The sequence below is a fragment of the Oncorhynchus keta genome, chromosome 10 (assembly GCF_023373465.1).
Source record: "Oncorhynchus keta strain PuntledgeMale-10-30-2019 chromosome 10, Oket_V2, whole genome shotgun sequence".
Taxonomy (NCBI): domain Eukaryota; kingdom Metazoa; phylum Chordata; class Actinopteri; order Salmoniformes; family Salmonidae; genus Oncorhynchus; species Oncorhynchus keta.
In genome coordinates, this window is record NC_068430.1 from 17,542,369 (window position 1) to 17,563,866 (window position 21,498).

General features: G+C 42.3%; 1 protein-coding gene across 1 annotated transcript; it reads right to left on the reverse strand.

Annotated features, from left to right (window-relative positions):
- Positions 1-1,605: 1,605 nt before the first annotated feature.
- Positions 1,606-16,511, reverse strand: LOC118389628 (epithelial membrane protein 3-like). Its single transcript, XM_052526574.1, has 5 exons — positions 16,364-16,511; positions 15,652-15,768; positions 14,190-14,292; positions 3,209-3,349; positions 1,606-3,020 (listed from the first exon to the last, which is right to left on the reverse strand). Exons 2-5 carry the CDS (start codon positions 15,727-15,729, stop codon positions 2,845-2,847), a joined length of 498 nt encoding a protein of 165 aa, XP_052382534.1. The 5' UTR covers positions 15,730-15,768; positions 16,364-16,511; the 3' UTR covers positions 1,606-2,844.
- Between the last annotated feature and the right edge of the window lie 4,987 nt (positions 16,512-21,498).

The window sequence follows — 21,498 nt, forward strand, 5'->3', positions numbered from 1 at the left end:
GGCCAATTGTGCGCTGCCCTATGGGAGTCTGCCAGGAGTTTGCCCAAATGTGCCGAATTGGTTAATTTATACATTTTCAAGTACATAACTATAGAGAACATACAAAAATGCTATAGTAATGCACATTTTTTTTAAATAAGAGCTTGTCAAGAAATGTCTTCTGTCGTGGGCACCTGGATGCCGCAACTATGTTTTTCACCAACTCACTGACTGTAATGTACTTTTTTTTATATGTACAACCCAATGACCAATACAGAGGACAATTTTGCACTTACAATAAAATATAAATAACAATATATTACATTTTTTAAATGATTATGTTACCTAACACCAAATACAATTAGAAAATAATGAATCTCTACGTGTGTATTGTTTTTAAATATACGACATTTTGGAATACTTTTCAAATCAATAAATGCATTGAACAAAAAAACTCATGTTCTAAGTGCGTTTTGCATGATGAAAATACATTTCCACAATATTACTTTTTGTATGGGTGGGGGATTTATATACGTTTTTAAAATATCTAATCATATATTTAAAAATGTCTGTCACATTTATGGGTTTTAAATATATGATCATACCAGTTAATAGTTTGGACACAGCTACTCATTCAAGGGTTTTTCTTTATTTTTAATATTTTCTACATTGTAGAATAATAGTGAAGACATCAACAATATGAAATAACACATATGGAATCATGTAGTAACCAAAAGTGTCAAACAAATCAAAATATATTTGAGATTCTTCAAAGTATCCACCCTTTGCCTTGATGATAGCTTTGCACACTCTTGGCATTCTCTCAACCAGCTTCATGAGGTAGTCACATGTAATGCATTTCAATTAACAAGCGTGCCTTGTTAAAAGTTCATTTGTAAAATTTCTTTCCGTCTTAATGCTTTGAGCCAATCAGTTGTGTTGTGACAAAGTAGTGGTGGTATACAGAAGATAGCCCTATTTGGTAAAAGACCAAGTCCAGTTTATGGCAAGAACAGCTCAAATAAGCAAAGAGAAATGACAGACCATAAGAAATACCTTATTTACATAAGCATTTAGACCCTTCGCTATGAGACTCAAAATTGAGCTCAGGTGCATCCTGTTTCCATTGATCATCCTTGAGATGTTTTTAGTAAATACTTTCTTAACAGTTTTCTTAACTGCATTGTTGGTTAAGAGCTTGTAAGCATTTCAGTGTAAGGTCTACCTGTTGTATTCGTCGAGTGTGACAAATACAATTTGAGTAAAGGGTCTGAATTCTTATGTAAATGTTATATTTCCATTTTATTTATTTATTTTTTATAAATTAGCAAACATTTTGGGATAGTGTGTCTAAATTGATGAGAAAAAAAACGTTAATATATTTTAGAATAAGGCTGTAACGTAACAAGATGTGGAAAAAGTCAAGGGGTCTGAATACTTTTCGAATGCACTGTATAATCACTAAATAGATTTAGCCACTAAAAACTATGAAAATATACAGCATATGGAAATAATGACAGCTATGATAGAAGAGAGACACAACTCATGCTTCATATCCTCAAGCATGCCTGGTTACCTCCAACTAGTTACAGATGATCTTATTTTCCCCTTCTTGTACAACCCCCCCCAAGCCTGTCTCCTTGAGATAATCTACACCGTTTGCCCTGAAGTGCACAGCTGACAACTTTCAAATCCCCATGTCAACTTGTGTTCCAACTTGTAGATTCTGTGTGGCTATATTATTCCACAATAAAGGCTTTTTGGGCGTCTCCCTAAGAGAATGTATGTAATATTTCCGTCCCTACTGTATCTATTATGTGGTGATGAAAGAGAACCTTTTCATTCATAGGTGTCTTCTGAGACTGTCCTCCGACCGGTCCAACCAGACAACCAGGTCTGTAAGCCGCAGGAACAGGACTGGAGTCAGACTCCCACCGACTGACTGGTGTACACTTCTTGTCCTAGTAAAGCCTTCCTGGGGGGCAGACCTCTGTCTCCCCTGAAACATGCTTTTGACTCTCATCCAAGTTCCAACATCCATCCTAAAAATGATGTTATGAGATGTGGATTGTTGCTGAGGGTAACTTTTATTTAGAGATTGATGCTATTTGACATGATCTATACAGTAAGATAATATAATGTGGTGGCCAACTATGACTGCCCCTTCACAGGAGTGTCTCTGAAATGTAAAGAACATATTTCTGGCACAGCCTACTGGGCTTATTATAGTGTGGCATACTGGAGCTCCACAATGAGCATGTGGTGTGGAGTATTACATATTAAGATAAACAATATTTCACAGGGGAATTGAACGCACGACAGCCACTCTCCAGTTAATTCCATGTCTTGAGGCATGTCTTGCTGATCACGAGGAAGATTTTATGCAAACAAATACTTAATCACAGAAATGACCGAATTAACCCAAACTGCAGCAATATTGCATACAGTAAAGAATAGTCTATAAAATGAAGACTCAATTTAAAGTATTTCACAGATACAGTAATAGTACTGTTTGTACACAATACATATATATATTTAACACAGATAAAATAAAGACATCGTACATTGTGTCTCTGTTGTTCACTACACTTTAGACAAAGAGTGCTATCTAGAACCTAAAAGGGTCCTTCAGCTGGCCCCATAGTAGAACCTTTTGAATAACTATTTTTGGTTCCAGGTAGAACCCTTTTGGGTTCCATGTAGAATGTATTCCACAGAGGGTTCTAAGTGGAACCAAAAAGGGTTATCCTATGGAGACAGCTGAAGATTCCTTTTGGAACCCTGTTTCTAAGAGTGTACAGTCAAGTGATAATAGACTAACAATACCGAGTAATACTGAATAATGCTGCTCATGTATGTATTAGTTCACTGCCTCTTGCGCAGGTGAACATACAGGACTCCACTGAAGAGCAAGAGCGGTACACAGGACCAGGCCAGAATGAAACAGTAGCCAAAGTGGCCAATGCTCAGGTCTCTGGTGTCGTCCAGGATCTTCTTGCGGTGGAATGTGAAGATCAGACAGGCGGCAAATGATGTGAAACCTGGTGGAGCAGAGCAGAAAGGGGACAGGGAGGGTAAATGCTCTTTAGAGAATAAACATGTGTCAATAACAAAAATGATCAGAGAACCTCTCTAGGTTAAAGATAAAACCTCGCAAATAGTATACAGTAAGTACACACATGAAAGAACTGGGTGTCATAAACTGGTCAATTCTTGTCCAGTACAGTACCTGCAAAAACCTGACAGAGGCCTGTGAAATAGAAGAGCCCTCCTTTAGACATGGTGAAGAGCTGACCCAGGAAGACCAGGAAGGAGATAGAGGAAAAGACCACTGAGAGGACAGTCAGGGACTGGACTGCCTGCAGCCAGTCTGGAGAAACAAGAGAGGAACAATGAGACTCCATGTCATTGGGATCAACACACAGACACATTGAATAGGACTATACAGCCTACAGGGAGGAGGTCAGAAACCTGAAACCTCTCAACGTGATCAAGACAAAGGAGATGATTATGGACTACAGGAAAAAGAGGACCGAGCACGCCCCCATTATTTTACTTCTCATCAAAGGGGCTGCAGTGGAGCAGGTTGAGAGCTTCAAGTTCCTTGGTGTCCACATCACCAACAAACTAACATGGTCCAAGCACACCAAGACAGTCGTGAAGAGGGCACGACAGAACCTATTCCTCCCCAGGAGACTGAAAAGATTTGGGAGGGATCCTCAGACCTCTATACCAGGCAGTGTCAGAGGATGGCCCAAAAAATTGTCAAAGACTCCAGCCACCCTAGTCATAGACTGTTTTCTCTGCTACCGCACGACAAGCGGTACCAAAGCGCCAAGTCAAGGTCCAAGTGGCTTCTAAACAGCTTCTACCCCCAAGCCATAAGACTCCTGAACAGCTAATCAAATGGCTACCCAGACTATTTGCATTGCCCCCCTCTTTTACACTGCTGCTACTCTCCGTTGTCACCATCTATGCATAGTCACTTTAATAACTCTACCTACATGTACATATTACCTCAACTAACCGCTGCCCGCGCACATTGACCAGTACCACCCTGTATATAGTCTCACTATTGTTATTTTACTGCTGCTCTTTAATTACGTGTTACTTTTATTTCTTATTCTTATCCATATTTATTTTAACTGTATTGTTGATTAGGGGCTCGTAAGTAAGCATGTGCATGTGACTAATAACTTTTGATTTGATTTATTGAAAATAAAACCACATGACCATGTACAGTGGGGCAAAAAAGTATTTAGTCAGCTACCAATTGTGCAAGTTCTCCCACTTAAAAAGATGAGAGAGAGGCCTGTAATTTTCATCATAGGTACACTTCAACTATGACAGACAAAATGAGAAAGAAAATCCAGAAAATCACATTGTATGATTTTTAATGAATTTATTTGCAAATTATGGTGGAAAATAAGTATTTGGTCAATAACAAAACTTTATCTCAATACTTTCTTATATACCCTTTGTTGGCAATGACAGAGGTCAAACGTTTTCTGTAAGTCTTCACAAGGTTTTCACACACTGTTGCTGGTATTTTGGTCCATTCCTCCATGCAGATCTCCTCTAGCGCAGTGATGTTTTGGGGCTGTTGCTGGGCAACACGGACTTTCAACTCCCTCCAAATATTTTCTATGGGGTTGAGATCTGGAGACTGGCTAGGCCACTCCAGGACCTTGAAATGCTTCTTACGAAGCCACTCCTTCGTTGCCTGGGCGGTGTGTTTGGGATCATTATCATGTTGAAAGACCCATCCACGTTTCATCTTCAATGCCCTTGCTGATGGAAGGTTGAGGTTGAGGTTTTCACTCAAAATCTCACGATACATGGCCCCATTCATTCTTTCCTTTACACGGATCAGTCGTCCTGGTCCCTTTGCAGAAAAACAGCCCCAAAGCATGATGTTTCCACCCCCATGCTTCACAGTAGGTATGGTGTTCTTTGGATGCAACTCAGCATTCTTTGTCCTCCAAACATGACGAGTTGATTTTTTTTTTTCAATTTAAAGTTTTATTAAGTTTTCTTGTTTTTCAATCAACCAACAAAACACATTCCACATTCACAGATGTGACAGGCTTTAAAAAAATAAAAAGTCAAAAAATAATAATACATTTGAAAAAATAAAAATACAATTAAAATGAATGATAAAGTCAAATAAAAGCATTTATTTTTCTTAATCTATATATTTTCCTTGGTACATACATACATACATACATACATACATACATACATACATACATACATACATACATACATACATACATACATACATACATACATACATACATACATACATACACACACACATACGCACACGTACTCAAAAACTAAATTAAAATAAAAACACACACAAAAAAACATATAACACTTGCAGCAGCACTATCAAGTTTCTTATCAGCTATTTCAAGCATTCGCTGAGACGACGAGCCAGTAATTCGTTTTGAGGTTTTACAGTACCTTACACAACATGTATCTGCGCATTTCCCTAGTCACCCCGTTCACTCTGTCCAGTTTGAAATATAGTTGAATAGTGGAGACCAGAGTCTATCAAACTTGGGCTGTCTCTTGTGGAGGTCATAAGTGAGCTTTTCAAGAGGAAGAAAGTCAACAATCTGGTCAATCCACATTTTAAATGTAGGGGAGGTATTAGAGGCCCACAATAGAAGAATACATTTCTTAGCAAAGTATGTAATAGTCATAAGCAAATTTTCTCTGTCAGGATCAAGAACAAAGTCCTGCTGGGCATTAAAAAGATAGATACACGGGGTCATATCAAACTGTACCTCTAGTATTTTCTGTGCAGCAGTATGTACAGATTGCCAGAATCTGGCAATCTCCCTAAAGCTCCAAAATACATGCATATAGGTTCCACTTTCAGAGGTACATCTTTTACAGTTAGGAGACATATCTGTTTTCATTCTATGGAGTCTCAAAGGAGTATAATAAAATTTGTACAAAAATTTGTAATTAGATTCTTTCATTTTTACACTGGTAGAGGAGCAGTATACCCTGTCGCAAACCTCCGCCCATAACTCATCACTGATAGTCAGACCAAGGTCCTTTTCCCAGATTATTTTCAAAGGAGTAAAGGAGGAGCTTCCTTTCTCAGAAAGGAGTCTATAGATGTAAGATATTTTGCCTTTAATGGATTGTGCTATGACAAGAAGGGTTTCAACTTCATTCAACTTAGTTCTAAACCTCCTCTTGGAGGTAAATGAGGAAATTACATGTCTAATTTGAAGATATTTTAAAAAATGGGATCTTGGCACATCGAATTCACTGCAGAGCTCTTGAAAGGATTTCAGTGTAGTGGTTTTCTGATGAAATAGGTCTGAAAAGGTCCTGATTCCTAGAGTATGCCAAATATTAAAGTTGGCATCCCTCAGGGCTTTTGGCAAGTCTGGGTTGCCTACTATAGGCGAGTGAGAACATATTTGGGAGGAAATGCCCAGGTATTTCTTACAGTCCCTCCATGCTGGTAGGGTGCTGTAAATTGCAAAGGTTTTGGCTATGTTGCCCACTTCACTAAAGTTATTAATGAATATAATTGAGCTTAAGGGCAATGAACCACAGGATTGGGCTTCTATCTGAATCCACGTTGACTCTTGTCTGTTTGTGATCCATGTTAGCATGTTGCGGATTTGGGCAGACCAGTAGTACAATTGAAGGGAGGGAAGGGCAAGACCACCTTTAGATTCAGGTTTTGATACTGGGAGATAGCATGGGAGCATCTGAAATAAGTCGTTCAGTCTAGGGAGGACGTTCATACGGATTACATTAATTCTTCCTACTAAGCTAATTGGGAGGGAGATCCAGGTTTGGAGATCGTTCTTGATTCGATCCAGGAGTGGAAGATAATTTTCCATAAAAAGGCTATTCAGATCTGGTGTTATGAAGATCCCGAGGTATTGAAACCCCTGTGTTTTCCATGGAAAGGACAAAGTGTCTTCATAGAGCTGGTGAGTGTAATATTGAGAGGGCAGACAGTGGATTTGTTCAAATTGATCTTATAACCTGAAAACTTGCCATACTGAGCAATTGTGTCTAAAATGAGAGGGAGGGATTTCTCAGGGTTGGATATGTAGAGCAAGACATCATCCGCGTAAAGCGAATTCTTGTGCTGCAGGCCACCTGCAGAGACACCCATAATACTTGGATTGCTCCTTATCAGCTCTGCCAGAGGCTCCGCCCCCAACAAGTAGAGCAGCGGGGACAGCGAGCACCCTTGTCTTGTGCCCCGTTCCAGAGGGAATCTGTCAGAGTTCAGTCCATTAGTAGGTACCATGGAATTTGGATGAGAGTATAGTGATTTGATCCATTTAATAAAATTTGGGCCCATATTGAACTTTTCTAAGACTGAAAACAGAAAGCTCCACTCCATCCTGTCAAACGCCTTCTCAGCATCCAGTGAAGCCAACAGGACAGGGGTCTTTTGTGTGTTTACTTGATCAATAATATCAAAAAGACGGCGAATGTTATCAGAAGAGTATCTGTCTCTAATAAATCCAGTTTGGTCCGCTTTTATTATTTTGGGAAGAAGAGTGTTTAGTCTTTTGGCGAGCAATTTGGTAATTATTTTATAGTCGGAAATCCAACAAGCTTATGGGCCGGAAGGACGAGCAGGATAGGGGGTCCTTGTCCTTTTTTAGCAAACTGTAATGCGAGCTGTGTGCATTGAGTCTGGGAGAACTCCGTTTTTGCAAAAATCCTCCAGCATTGGCATGAAGATAGGGCTGAGCTGGGGCCAAAAAGCTTTGTAGAACTCTCTGGGGAATCAATCTGGGCCTGTGGACTTATTAGGTGGCATGGAGGTAATTGCCTCCAGGATCTCCTCAGGAGTGAAGGGGGAGTTGAGATCTTCCTGGTCGGTCTCTGATAGTTTAGGTAGCGAGATTCCCTCTAGGAAAGAGTGGAGTTCTGCCTCCGTGTGTTTTCTCTCAGAGGTATATAGTTTGCAGTAAAAATCATGAAAAGTTCAATTGATATTTTTTGGGTCATATGTGACCTCATCCTCTGCTGTTTGGATAGCCATGATTGTACGCTCTGACTGCTCCTTTTTTAATTGGTAAGCAAGCAATCTACTGGGCCTATTGCTATACTCATGGTATTTCTGTTTAGTAAAGAAAACTTTTTTTTTTATCTCCCGAGTGTAGTCCAAATTCAGTTTGGCTTTGGCTGCTTTAAGATGACTCCAGGAGGTGCTGTCTAGGGATTGTTTATGTACTTTTTCACAGCATTCCAGCTCCCTCTCAAGATCTAGCCTGTGTGCTTCCATTGCTTTTTTCTTAGAAGAAGTATATGCAATTAAATGACCTCTTAGTGTGGATTTAGCAGCATCCCACATTGTGGCTGGAGAAACAGGAGAATCTTTATTGTCTTGTGTGTAGTTGTCTATCCATGTAGTTACCAATGTATGGAACTCGTCATTTGATAGCATGGAGGTGTTGAATTTCCAGCTCTTTGACCTCGGGATGGTTTTGCAAATCAAATCAAATCAAATAAATTTGATTTGTCACATACACATGGTTAGCAGATGTTAATGCGAGTGTAGCGAAATTCTTGTGCTTCTAGTTCCAACAATGCAGTGATAACAAACAAGTAATCTAACTAACAATTCCAAAACTACTGTCTTATACACAGTGTAAGGGGATAAAGAATATGTACATAAGGATATATGAATGAGTGATGGTACAGAGCAGCATACAGTAGATGGTATCGAGTACAGTATATACATATGAGATGAGTATGTAGACAAAGTAAACAAGTGGCATAGTTAAAGTGGCTAGTGATACATGTATTACATAAGGATGCAGTCGATGATGTAGAGTACAGTATATACGTATGCATATGAGATGAATAATGTAGGGTAAGTAACATTATATAAGGTAGCATTGTTTAAAGTGGCTAGTGATATATTTACATCATTTCCCATCAATCCCATTATTAAAGTGGCTGGAGTTGGGTCAGTGTCAATGACAGTGTGTTGGCAGCAGCCACTCAATGTTAGTGGTGGCTGTTTAACAGTCTGATGGCCTTGAGATAGAAGCTGTTTTTCAGTCTCTCGGTCCCAGCTTTGATGCACCTGTACTGACCTCGCCTTCTGGATGATAGCGGGGTGAACAGGCAGTGGTTCGGGTGGTTGATGTCCTTGATGATCTTTATGGCCTTCCTGTAACATCGGGTGGTGTAGGTGTCCTGGAGGGCAGGTAGTTTGCCCCGGTGATGCGTTGTGCAGACCTCACTACCCTCTGGAGAGCCTTACGGTTGAGGGCGGAGCAGTTGCCGTACCAGGCGGTGATACAGCCCGCCAGGATGCTCTCGATTGTGCATCTGTAGAACTTTGTGAGTGCTTTTGGTGACAAGCCAAATTTCTTCAGCCTCCTGAGGTTGAAGAGGCGCTGCTGCGCCTTCTTCACAACGCTGTCAGTGTGAGTGGACCAATTCAGTTTGTCTGTGATGTGTATGCAGAGGAACTTAAAACTTGCTACCCTCTCCACTACTGTTCCATCGATGTGGATAGGGGGGTGTTCCCTCTGCTGTTTCCTGAAGTCCTCAATCATCTCCTTAGTTTTGTTGACGTTGAGTGTGAGGTTATTTTCCTGACACCACACTCCGAGGGCCCTCACCTCCTCCCTGTAGGCCGTCTCATCGTTGTTGGTAATCAAGCCTACCACTGTTGTGTCGTCCGATTGATTGAGTTGGAGGCGTGCGTGGCCACGCAGTCGTGGGTGAACAGGGAGTACAGGAGAGCGCTCAGAACGCACCCTTGTGGGGCCCCGTGTTGAGGATCAGCGGGGAGGAGATGTTGTTGCCTACCCTCACCACCTGGGGGCGGCCACGTTTAAATGTCTTACTCACCTCGGCTGCAGTGAAGGAGAGACCGCATGTTTTCGTTGCAGGCCGTGTCAGTGGCACTGTATTGTCCTCAAAGCGGGCAAAAAGTTATTTAGTCTGCCTGGGAGCAAGACATCCTGGTCCGTGACTGGGCTGGGTTTCTTCTTGTAGTCCGTGATTGACTGTAGACCCTGCCACATGCCTCTTGTGTCTGAGCCATTGAATTGAGATTCCACTTTGTCTCTGTACTGACGCTTAGCTTGTTTAATAGCCTTGCGGAGGGAATAGCTGCATTGTTTATATTCAGACATGTTACCAGACACCTTGCCCTGATTAAAAGCAGTGGTTTGCGCTTTCAGTTTCACGCGAATGCTGCCATCAATCCACGGTTTCTGGTTAGGGAATGTTTTTATCGTTGCTATGGGAACGACATCTTCGACGCACGTTCTAATGAACTCGCACACCGAATCAGCGTATTCGTCAATATTTTTATCTGACGCAATACGAAACATGTCCCAGTCCACGTGATGGAAGCAGTCTTGGAGTGTGGAGTCAGCTTGGTCTGACCAGCGTTGGACAGACCTCAGCGTGGGAGCCTCTTGTTTTAGTTTCTGCCTGTAGGCAGGGATCAGCAAAATGGAGTCGTGGTCAGCTTTTCCAAAAGGGGGCGGGGCAGGGCCTTATATGCGTCGCGGAAGTTAGAGTAACAATGATCCAAGGTTTTACCACCCCTGGTTGCGCAATCGATATGCTGATAAAATTTAGGGAGTCTTGTTTTCAGATTGGCTTTGTTAAAATCCCCAGCTACAATGAATGCAGCCTCCGGATAAATGGTTTCCAGTTTGCAAAGAGTTAAATAAAGTTCGTTCAGAGCCATCGATGTGTCTGCTTGGGGGATATATACGGCTGTGATTATAATCGAAGAGAATCCTCTTGGAAGATAATGCGGTCTACATTTGATTGTGAGGAATTCTAAATCAGGTGAACAGAAGGATTTGAGTTCCTGTATGTTTCCTTCATCACACCATGTCTCGTTAGTCATGAGGCATACGCCCCCGCCACTCTTCTTACCAGAAAGATGTTTGTTTCTGTCGGCGCGATGCGTGGAGAAACCCGTTGGCTGCACCGCATCGGATAGCGTCTCTCCAGTGAGCCATGTTTCAGTGAAGCAGAGAACGTTGCAGTCTCTGATGTCCCTCTGGAATGCCACCCTTGCTCGGATTTCGTCAACCTTGTTGTCAAGAGACTGGACATTGGCAAAAAGAATGCTGGGGAGTGGTGCGCGATGTGCCCTTTTTCGGAGTCTGACCAGAAGACCGCCTCGTTTCCCTCTTTTTCGGAGTCGTTTTCTTGGGTCGCTGCATGCGATCCAATCCGTTGTCCTGTTTGTAAGGCAGAACACAGGATCCGCGTCGCGGAAAACATATTCTTGGTCGTACTGATGGTGAGTTGACGCTGATCTTATATTCAGTAATTCTTCTCGACTGTATGTAATGAAACCTAAGATGACCTGGGGTACTAATGTAAGAAATAACACATAAAAAAACAAAAAACTGCATAGTTTCCTAGGAACGCGAAGCGAGGCGGCCATCTCTGTCGGCGCCGGGTTTGCAGAGGTCAAAGCGGAGGTGGACAAAGGCGTGATCTGAAAGTGCTATGTGTCCGATTGTACAAGTGGCTGAATTTATGAAACTCTTTGGGATAAAAATGTAATCTATAAGGGAGTAGGTGTTATGGACATTAGAATAGTATGTATAGTCCATAGATGAGCTACTATTCTCTCTCCAGATATCTATCAGTCCCATCTCTTTAGTAAGAGAGTTCAACATCTTTGCAGATCTAGGATTTGTGGTGGGGACTTGAGATGATTTGTCTAGGGTTGGGTTAAGGGTACAATTAAAATCTCCGGCCACCACACCAAAGGAGACACAATGCTCATTGAACAGGGTTATAATTTTTGACATGAAGGCAGGAGTATCTGTGTTAGGGGCGTATATGTTTAATATAGTAATTGGTTGACCATATAGTGACCCAGTTATCAAAATAAATCTCCCCTCCGGATCAGATATGTTTTTGTCTATTATGAATGGAACATTTTTATGGATAAGTATGGCTGTGCCTCTACTGTTTGATTTGAAAGATGAGAAATACACCTGTCCCACCCAAGCTCTGCGGAGTTTGGCATGTTCAGCATCACAGAGGTGTGTCTCTTGTAATAGCGCGATGTCTGCTTTTTCCTTTTTTAGAGCACTTAGTATCTTTTTTGTTTTATTGCATGCCCTAGACATTGGCAGTTCCATGTCAATAGATTTAAGGTACTAGTCATCGTCATCGAGCAGTAATCGAACGTTAGTGCAAGTCATCGCTGGGTAAAAGTGGATAGTAATTACAGCTGCGTTCACATAAAAGGAAAATAAATGGTGTACATAAAATAATAATCTCTGAACACCCCAGCCGAGTTCCCAAACAACTCGACACATCCCGTTGGATCAATGGAGTATTTCTTCACTTCGTCAAATTCTCTGCGCTTTTCGGCGTATTCCAGCTGACAGGTCCTGGTGTAAAGCGAGTTTGGCGTTTCCCACTGTGATGGTGTTGTTTTTCGCCGCCTGTAGGACTCGTTCCTTGTCGGTGAATCTCAGGAAACGTATGGTGATTGGGCGCGGTGGTTGTCTGGCTGCTGGTGGGGGCCTCAGTGCTCGGTGAGCTCTCTCGAGTTCTATGGGCCTGTCGGTGGGCAGGTGGAGCCACTCGGGAAGTTTGTCTTGCAGGTAGCGGATCAGTGGCATGTTTCCCTCTTCTTTTTCGCCCAGATTGAATAGAACACAATTATTCCTTCGCCCCCTGTTTTCCAGGTCCTCTGTTTTCTCTTCCAGATGCTCGATATTCTTTTTAGCATATGCTATTGTTTCCATGGCATCTGTCAATAAGTTTTCCATGGATGGGATTCGCCCCTCTGCCTCGTCCAGGCGCCCCGCGTTTATGGTTATCTTGTTGTTTATGTCAGGCAAAGCGTTTTCGAGGATGGCATCTAATTTGGTGTTTAGTTCTGTACGTTGGGATCTCAACTCAGAAATGATGTCTTTGACAGAGTGCGAGGTTGGCATTCGTTGTGCCTCGTGGGGGAGCGGGTTCTCTTGCTCCTGGCTAATGGCGCTAGTTTTTTCTGAAGCTAGCTTCTTCTTGGAGGCTTTTTCCATCGCTAATACTCGAGTCCGGGTAAAAATGTCACCTGTCGTGTCGCCTTTTGTAGCTTCCATGACTTTTTCTTACTAAAGCTAACTGAGTGTGAACTTGGAGTGGAGGTAAGATTAGGAATTGGAAACTACTTGTGCGGAGCTCTTAGTTCATGTGGCCATCTCGTTCAAGGGTCACGTGATCCCCCACGAGTTGAGTTTTTACCAAAAAGTTATATTTTGGTTTCATCTGACCATATGACATTCTCCCAATCTTCTTCTGGATCATCCAAATGCTCTCTAGAAAACTTCATATGGGCCTGGACATGTACTGTCTTAAGCAGGGGGACACGTCTGGCACTGCAGGATTTGAGTCCCTGGCAGCGTAGTGTGTTACTGATGGTAGGCTTTGTTACTTTGGTCCCAGCTCTCTGCAGGTCATTCACTAGGTCCCCCCGTGGTGTGGTTCTGGGATTTTTGCTCACCGTTCTTGGGATCATTTTGACCCCACGGGGTGAGATCTTGTGTGGAGCCCCAGATCGAGGGAGATTATCAGTGATCTTGTATGTCTTCCATTTCCTAATAATTGCTCCCACAGTTGATTTCTTCAAACCAAGCTGCTTACCTATTGCAGATTCAGTCTTCCCAGCCTGGTGCAGGTCTACAATTTTGTTTCTGATGTTCTTTGACAGCTCTTTGGTCTTGGCCATAGTGGAGTTTGGAGTGTGACTGTTTGAGGTTGTGGACAGGTGTCTTTTATACTGATAACAAGTTCAAACAGGTGCCATTAATACAGGTAACGAGTGGAGGACAGAGGAGCCTCTTAAAGAAGAAGTTACAGGTCTGTGAGAGCGAGGAAACCTTGCTTGTTTGTAGATGACCAAATACTTATTTTCCACCATAATTTGCAAATAAATTTATTAAAAATCCTACAATGTGATTTTCTCGATTTTTTTTTTGTCATTGTGTCTGTCATAGTTGAAGTGTACCTATGATGAAAATTACAGGTCTCTCTCATCTTTTTAAGTGGGAGAACTTGCACAATTGTGGCTGACTAAATACTTTTTGCCCCACTGTATAGGCATAAACAGACAGAATAATCCAAGGTTATAAAAAGAGAGATCCTCAATCTAAGTAGACTAGATACGTACGTATCATTAAAAAAACATCATTTTCCACTGGATTTACCATTTTCATTAGAGGCAGCACACAGCCAGTTTCCCGTTGTGTTGTCGTGAATGCAGTTAGACCAGAGGTCTGTGATTTCAGCATCGGACCAAATCCACCAGAACTAGAGAGAGACAGGTTACATTCAGCTGGCAGGTTCTGTGTGCATGGCAATCGGACCAAATCCACCAGAACTAGAGAGAGACAGGTTACATTCAGCTGGCAGGTTCTGTGTGCATGGCAATCTGACCGAACCCACCAGAACTAGAGAGAGACAGGTTACATTCAGCTGGCAGGTTCTGTGTGCATGGTAATCTGACCAAACCCACCAGAACTAGAGAGAGACAGGTTACATTCAGCTGGCAGGTTCTGTGTGAATGGTAATCTGACCAAATCCACCAGAACTAGAGAGAGACAGGTTACATTCAGCTGGCAGGTTCTGTGTGAATGGTAATCTGACCAAATCCACCAGAACTAGAGAGAGACAGGTTACATTCAGCTGGCAGGTTCTGTGTGAATGGTAATCTGACCAAATCCACCAGAACTAGAGAGAGACAGGTTACATTCAGCTGGCAGGTTCTGTGTGCATGGTAATCTGACCAAACCCACCAGAACTAGAGAGAGACAGGTTACATTCAGCTGGCAGGTTCTGTGTGCATGGTAATCTGACCAAACCCACCAGAACTAGAGAGAGACAGGTTACATTCAGCTGGCAGGTTCTGTGTGCATGGTAATCTGACCAAACCCACCAGAACTAGAGAGAGACAGGTTACATTCAGCTGGCAGGTTCTGTGTGCATGGTAATCTGACCAAACCCACCAGAACTAGAGAGAGACAGGTTACATTCAGCTGGCAGGTTCTGTGTGAATGGTAATCTGACCAAACCCACCAGAACTAGAGAGAGACAGGTTACATTCAGCTGGCAGGTTCTGTGTGCATGGTAATCTGACCAAACCCACCAGAACTAGAGAGAGACAGGTTACATTCAGCTGGCAGGTTCTGTGTGAATGGTAATCTGACCAAACCCACCAGAACTAGAGAGAGACAGGTTACATTCAGCTGGCAGGTTCTGTGTGAATGGTAATCTGACCAAACCCACCAGAACTAGAGAGAGACAGGTTACATTCAGCTGGCAGGTTCTGTGTGAATGGCAATCTGACCAAACCATAAAACTGGGTCCCCACTGTGGGATTCCACCAGAGCTTTCGAAGTAATAAAATATCCATAAATCTAATTCCTGCATATTTTATAAGGTCACGCTGGGGTTTACTTAAAGCACCATAGTGTTATCAGTATGTTGATATTCAACATGGTTGTGGTTTCTCTCCTCAGACTTTGATCCGTCATTGTAAAGGCCGTCATTGTAAATAAGAATTTGTCCTTAACTGACTTGCATAGTTAAATAAAGGTTAAATCAAATTAAAATAAGTCAGGAAAGGGAGTGCCACAGAGACAGATTGGCTAACAGTGGAGAGTGTCTCACCTTCTCCATGGTGGCGATGAACAGCATGGCCAGAGTGAAAAGATGAAGCACAGTCACAGACATGAGCAGAAGAACCATGATGGCTGGGAGCTTCCACTGAGGCCACACTCAGGTGTCCTGGACACAGACAGACTTTTGAGACTGTGGCCACCCACATGGAACATGTTTGCACACACAACTGTGTCACTTTGGCTAAAAGCATCTGCTAAATGGCATTTATTATTATGTTATATTCAGTTCCAGAATTGGGCAGACTGCACTGTTCTTCTCCTGTCTAAATCTAAGCAACTCCATTTTCCTTGTGTGAAACAACAAGAGTGAGATTTGAATCCATTAGAAGGATAATGAGTATTCTAAAAAGGTATGTGTCTCGTCACATTCTTCATCTGGTTTACATTAGGCTTTTTCACAGATGAGAAAACTGTACTGTTTGTGGTACCTGGTACTAAGAGGAGCAAACATGAGGACTGAGCATAGTATGAGGGAGAACTCTTGAGTGACAACAAAATATATTGACTCTAACAACACTCTAGACTGAGAATAACAAAACATGTATATTTAATTAGTTACTTTCACTGATTCTCAAATAATCTATTTCAATACACACATAATAATGTTGGTATACAGTATGGCATATTTGTCTTGAATTCCATACACACTGTTCATTCCAAACCATAAGAGTACTTTTCACGTCTTTGATATTGTGACTTACCTTAAATTTCAGTTCCTGGGGAACTATGACTGGTTCTGTAACCCTCAGTACCCCTCTCTCCTCTGACGCCCCTGCTTTTCTCACAGACGCCACTCCTCCCCTTTACTCTTCCTCTACTCCCACACTATCTTCAAAGCTGAGATAAAGACATGGGTTGGAATGCAGAGTGGGATATAGGGGGAGTTCTCAACATCTATTTCCTCTACCCAGTCTACAGTCCGGACAACAGACCAAAAATGACTGCTGACTACTCACTGGACTGGACCCACCCAAAGTCACAAACAGAGTCAACCACATGAAAAAGGACATGTTGTAAACATTACACTTGAAATCTGCATGATATATATACAGTACATCTGGGAATCATTAATACCTCGTTCTAGACCAGATCCATAACCCTGTAGAAAAAATATAAACGCAACATGTGTTGGTCCCTAGTTTCAAAATCCCAGAAATGTTCCATATGCACATAAAGCTTATTTCTCTAAAATGTTGAGCACCAATATGTTTACATCCAAGTTAGTGAGCATTTCTCCTTTGTCACTTGAAAAGTGTGGCATATCAAGAAGTTGAATAAACAGCATGATCATTACACAGGTGCACCCTGTGTTGGGGACAATAAAAGGTCACGCTAAAATGTGCAGTTTTGTAAGACAACACAATGCCACAGATGTCTCAAGTTTTGAGGGAGTGTGCAATTGGCATGCTGACTGCAGGAATGCTCACCAAAGCTGTTGCCAGAGAATTTAATGTTGACTCCAATGTCGTTTTAGATAATTTGGCAGTATCTCCAACTGGCCTCACAACCGCAGACCATGTGTATGGCGTTATGTGGTAGAGCGGTTTGCTGATGTCAACGTTGTGAATAAAGTGCCCCATGGTGGTGATGGAGTTATGGTATGGGCAGGCATAAGCTAAGGTCAACGAAAACAATTGCATTTTATCGATGGCAATTTTAATGCACAGAGATACCGTGACAAGATCCTAGCGCCAATTGTCCTGCCATTCATCTGCCGCCATCACCTCATATTTCAGCATGATCATATACAGCCCTATGTCGTAAGGATCTGTACATAATTCTTGGAAGCTGAAAAAATCCCATGACCTGCATACTCACCAGACATGTCACCCATTAAGCATGTTTGGGATGCTCTGGATCAGTGTGTTCCAGTTCCTGCCAATATCCAGCAACTTCACACAGCGATTGAAGAGGAGTGGGACAACATTCCACAGGCCACAATCAACAACCTGATCAATTCAATGCGAAGGAGATGTGTCGCGCTGCATGAGGCAGATGGTGGTCACACCAGATACTGACTGGTTTCCTGATCCACGCCCCAACCAATTTTTTGAAGGTATCTGAGACCAGCAGATGCATAACTGTATTCCCAATCATGTGAAATCTATAGATTAGGGCCTAATGATTGTATTTCAATTGATTGATTTCCTTATATGAACTGTAACTCTGTCAAATCTTTGAAATTGTTACATATTTTTGTTCAGAATATATGTGGATTGTGCATTTTGAGCTCAAAACCCACACTCCCTCTCAGAGACTGAGCATGGTCTTAACATTCACTTTCCATTCATTACATTGAAAAACTGTCAGATTAACATACATTAGTATTCCATTGGTCAACAGAAAATTACCACACATTTGTTTTGTAGAGTTGAATCCAAAGTCACACCATCGTCGAGTGGTAGAGCAGCCGTTTAAAGTGATCCATTTAAAGTGATCCATTCCCACACAGGGCGCCTGTGTGGGAATGTGGAAGATGTACTGTACAACTCATTGTGTCAGTCTGACACACAGTCATTGGTCTGATCAGTCTCTAGTACAGTACAGTAGGCTACTGTTGCCAGGATGTATTCCGTCAATGGGAGGAAATTACTTCCCATTAGAGACCACTTTTGATGTTTAGTGAGTGAGAAAACTTAGACCACCCAAGAAACCTCAACAAGTAGGCTAAAAGTTAATAATACACAAACCATAATATTTTCACAAAACAAAATGTGTTTTATTTTAATGTAAAGCCTAAGACAGTTTGACAAATAACAATAAAATAATCTTAAAGTAAACCAAATGTATATTTTTCCATAAAGTGCACTTAAACTTTAACAGTGCTGCCTTGACAGAATTCAGTGTAATTCAATTCCATTAAACTGACAATTGATGTTTATATATAGTACCAGTCAAAAGTTTGGACACTGTCACGCCCTGATCTGATTCACCTGTCCTTGTGCTTGTCTCCACCCCCTTCCAAGTGTCACCCATCTTCCCCATTATCCCCTGGGTACTTATACCTGTGTTTTCGGTCTGTCTGTGCCAGTTTGTCTTTGCTATAGTCTCTGTTTTCTAGTTTCCTGGTTTTGACCTTTCCTGCCTGACCTGACCCTGAGCCTGCCAGCCGTCCTTTACCTTTGCCTCTACTCTGGATTACTGACCTCTGCCTGACCTGACCCTGAGCCTGCCAGCCGTCCTGTACCTTTGCCTCTACTCTGGATTACTGACCTCTGCCTGACCTGACCCTGAGCCTGCCAGCCGTCCTGTACCTTTGCCTCTACTCTGGATTACTGACCTCTGCCTGACCTGACCCTGAGCCTGCCTGCTGTTCCGGTGCTTTACACCCTCTCTGGATTATTGACCCCTGCCTGCCTTGACCTGTCGTTTGCCTGCCCCTGTTTAAAGAATAAACGTTTGTTTCTTCAACACTGTCTGCACCTGGGTAATATATTAAAACGTGAGGCACACCTACTCATTCAATGGTTTTTCTTTATTTTTACTATTTTCTACATTGCAGATTAAAAGTGAAGGAATCAAAACTATGAAATAACACATATGGAATGATGTAGAAACCAAAAAAGTGTTAAACAACTCAATATAGAGAAAATTATATATTTATTTTATATTTGAGATTCTTTCATGTAGCCACCCTTTGCCTTGATGACAGCTTTGCACACTCTTGGCATTCTCTCAACCAGCTTCACCTGGAATGCTTTTCCAACAGTCTTGAAGGAGTCCCCACATATGCTGAGCACTTGTTAGCTGCTCTCCCTTCACTCTGTGGTCCAACTCATCCCAAACCATCTCAATTAGGTTGAGGTCAGGTGATTGTGGAGGCCAGGTCATCTGATGCAGCACTCCATCACTCTCATTCTTGGTCAAACAGCCTTTACACAGCCTGGAGGTGTGTTGGGTCATTGTCCTGTTTGAAAAACAAACCCTAACCCTAAGCCACTAAGCGCAAACCAGATGGGATGGTGTATCGCTGCAGAATGCTGTGGTAACCATGCTGGTTAAGTGTGCCTTGAATTCTAAATAATATAATAATAATAATAATATATGCCATTTAGCAGACGCTTTTATCCAAAGCGACAGTCATGTGTGCATACATTCTACGTATGGGTGGTCCCGGGGATCGAACCCGGGGATCGAACCCACTACCCTGGCGTTATAAGCGCCATGCTCTACCAACTGAGCTACAGAAGGACCACATAAATAATTCACAGACACCAGCAAAGCACCCCCACATCCTCACACCTCCTCCTCCATGCTTCACTGTGGGAACCACACATGCAGAGATCATCTGTTCACCTAGCCTGCATCTCACAAAGACATGGCGGTTGGAACTTGTGTTTCTTGGCCCAAGCAAGTCTCTTCTTATTGGTGTCCTTTAGTAGTGGTTTCTTTGTAGCAATTTGACCATGAAGGCCTGATTCCCACAGTCTCCTCTGAACAGTTGATGTTGAAATGTGTCTGTTACTTGAACTCTGTGAAGCATTTATTTGGGCTGAAATTTCTGAGCCTGGTAACTCTAAAGAACTTAACTCTGCATCTTCCTTTTCTGTGGTGGTCCCCGTGAGAGCCAGTTTTATCATAGCGCTTGATGGTTTTTGCCACTGCACTTGAAGAAACTTTCAAAGTTCTTGATATTTTCTGGATTGATTGAACTTCATGTCTTAAAGTAATAATGGACTGTCATTTCTCTTTGGTCTTTTACCAAATAGGGCTATCTTCTGTATACCACCCCTACCTTGACACAACACAACGCTTTAAGAAGGAAAGAAATTCCACAAATGATCTTTTAAGAAGGCCCTGTCCTCTTTATTGTCTCCACCCCCTCCAGGTGTCGCTTGTTTCCCCAGTGTATTTATCCCTGTGTTTCCTGTCTCTCTGTGCCAGTGTATTTATCCCTGTGTTTCCTGTCTCTCTGTGCCAGTGTATTTATCCCTGTGTTTCCTGTCTCTCTGTGCCAGTGTATTTATCCCTGTGTTTCCTGTCTCTCTGTGTCAGTGTATTTATCCCTGTGTTTCCTGTCTCTCTGTGCCAGTGTATTTATCCCTGTGTTTCCTGTCTCTCTGTGCCAGTGTATTTATCCCTGTGTTTCCTGTCTCTCTGTGCCAGTGTATTTATCCCTGTGTTTCCTGTCTCTCTGTGTCAGTGTATTTATCCCTGTGTTTCCTGTCTCTCTGTGCCAGTGTATTTATCCCTGTGTTTCCTGTCTCTCTGTGTCAGTGTATTTATCCCTGTGTTTCCTGTCTCTCTGTGCCAGTGTATTTATCCCTGTGTTTCCTGTCTCTCTGTGCCAGTGTATTTATCCCTGTGTTTCCTGTCTCTCTGTGTCAGTGTATTTATCCCTGTGTTTCCTGTCTCTCTGTGTCAGTGTATTTATCCCTGTGTTTCCTGTCTCTCTGTGCCAGTTCATCTTGTATGTTTCCAAGTTAACCAGCGGTTTTCCCGTTCTCCTGCTTTTTGCATTCTGCTTTTTCTAGTCCTTCTGGTTTTGACCCTTGCCTGTTTCTGGACTTTGTACCTGCCTGTCTGACCATTCTGCCTGCCTTGTCCACTAGCCTGTCTGCCTCTCTGTACCTCCTAGACTCTGATCTGGTTTTGACCTTTTTGCCTGTCCACGACCATTCTCTTGCCTACTCCTTTGGATTAATAAATAATGAAAGACTCCAACCATCTGGGTCTCGCCTTTAGGTTCTTGCCTAGGGTCTCGCTTGATGCAAAGCTGTCATCAAGGCAAAGGGTGGCTACTTTGAATAATCTCAAATATATATATATATATATATATATTTGTTGATTTTTAGCACTTTTTTGGTTACTACTGTACATGACACTGCAGTTATCA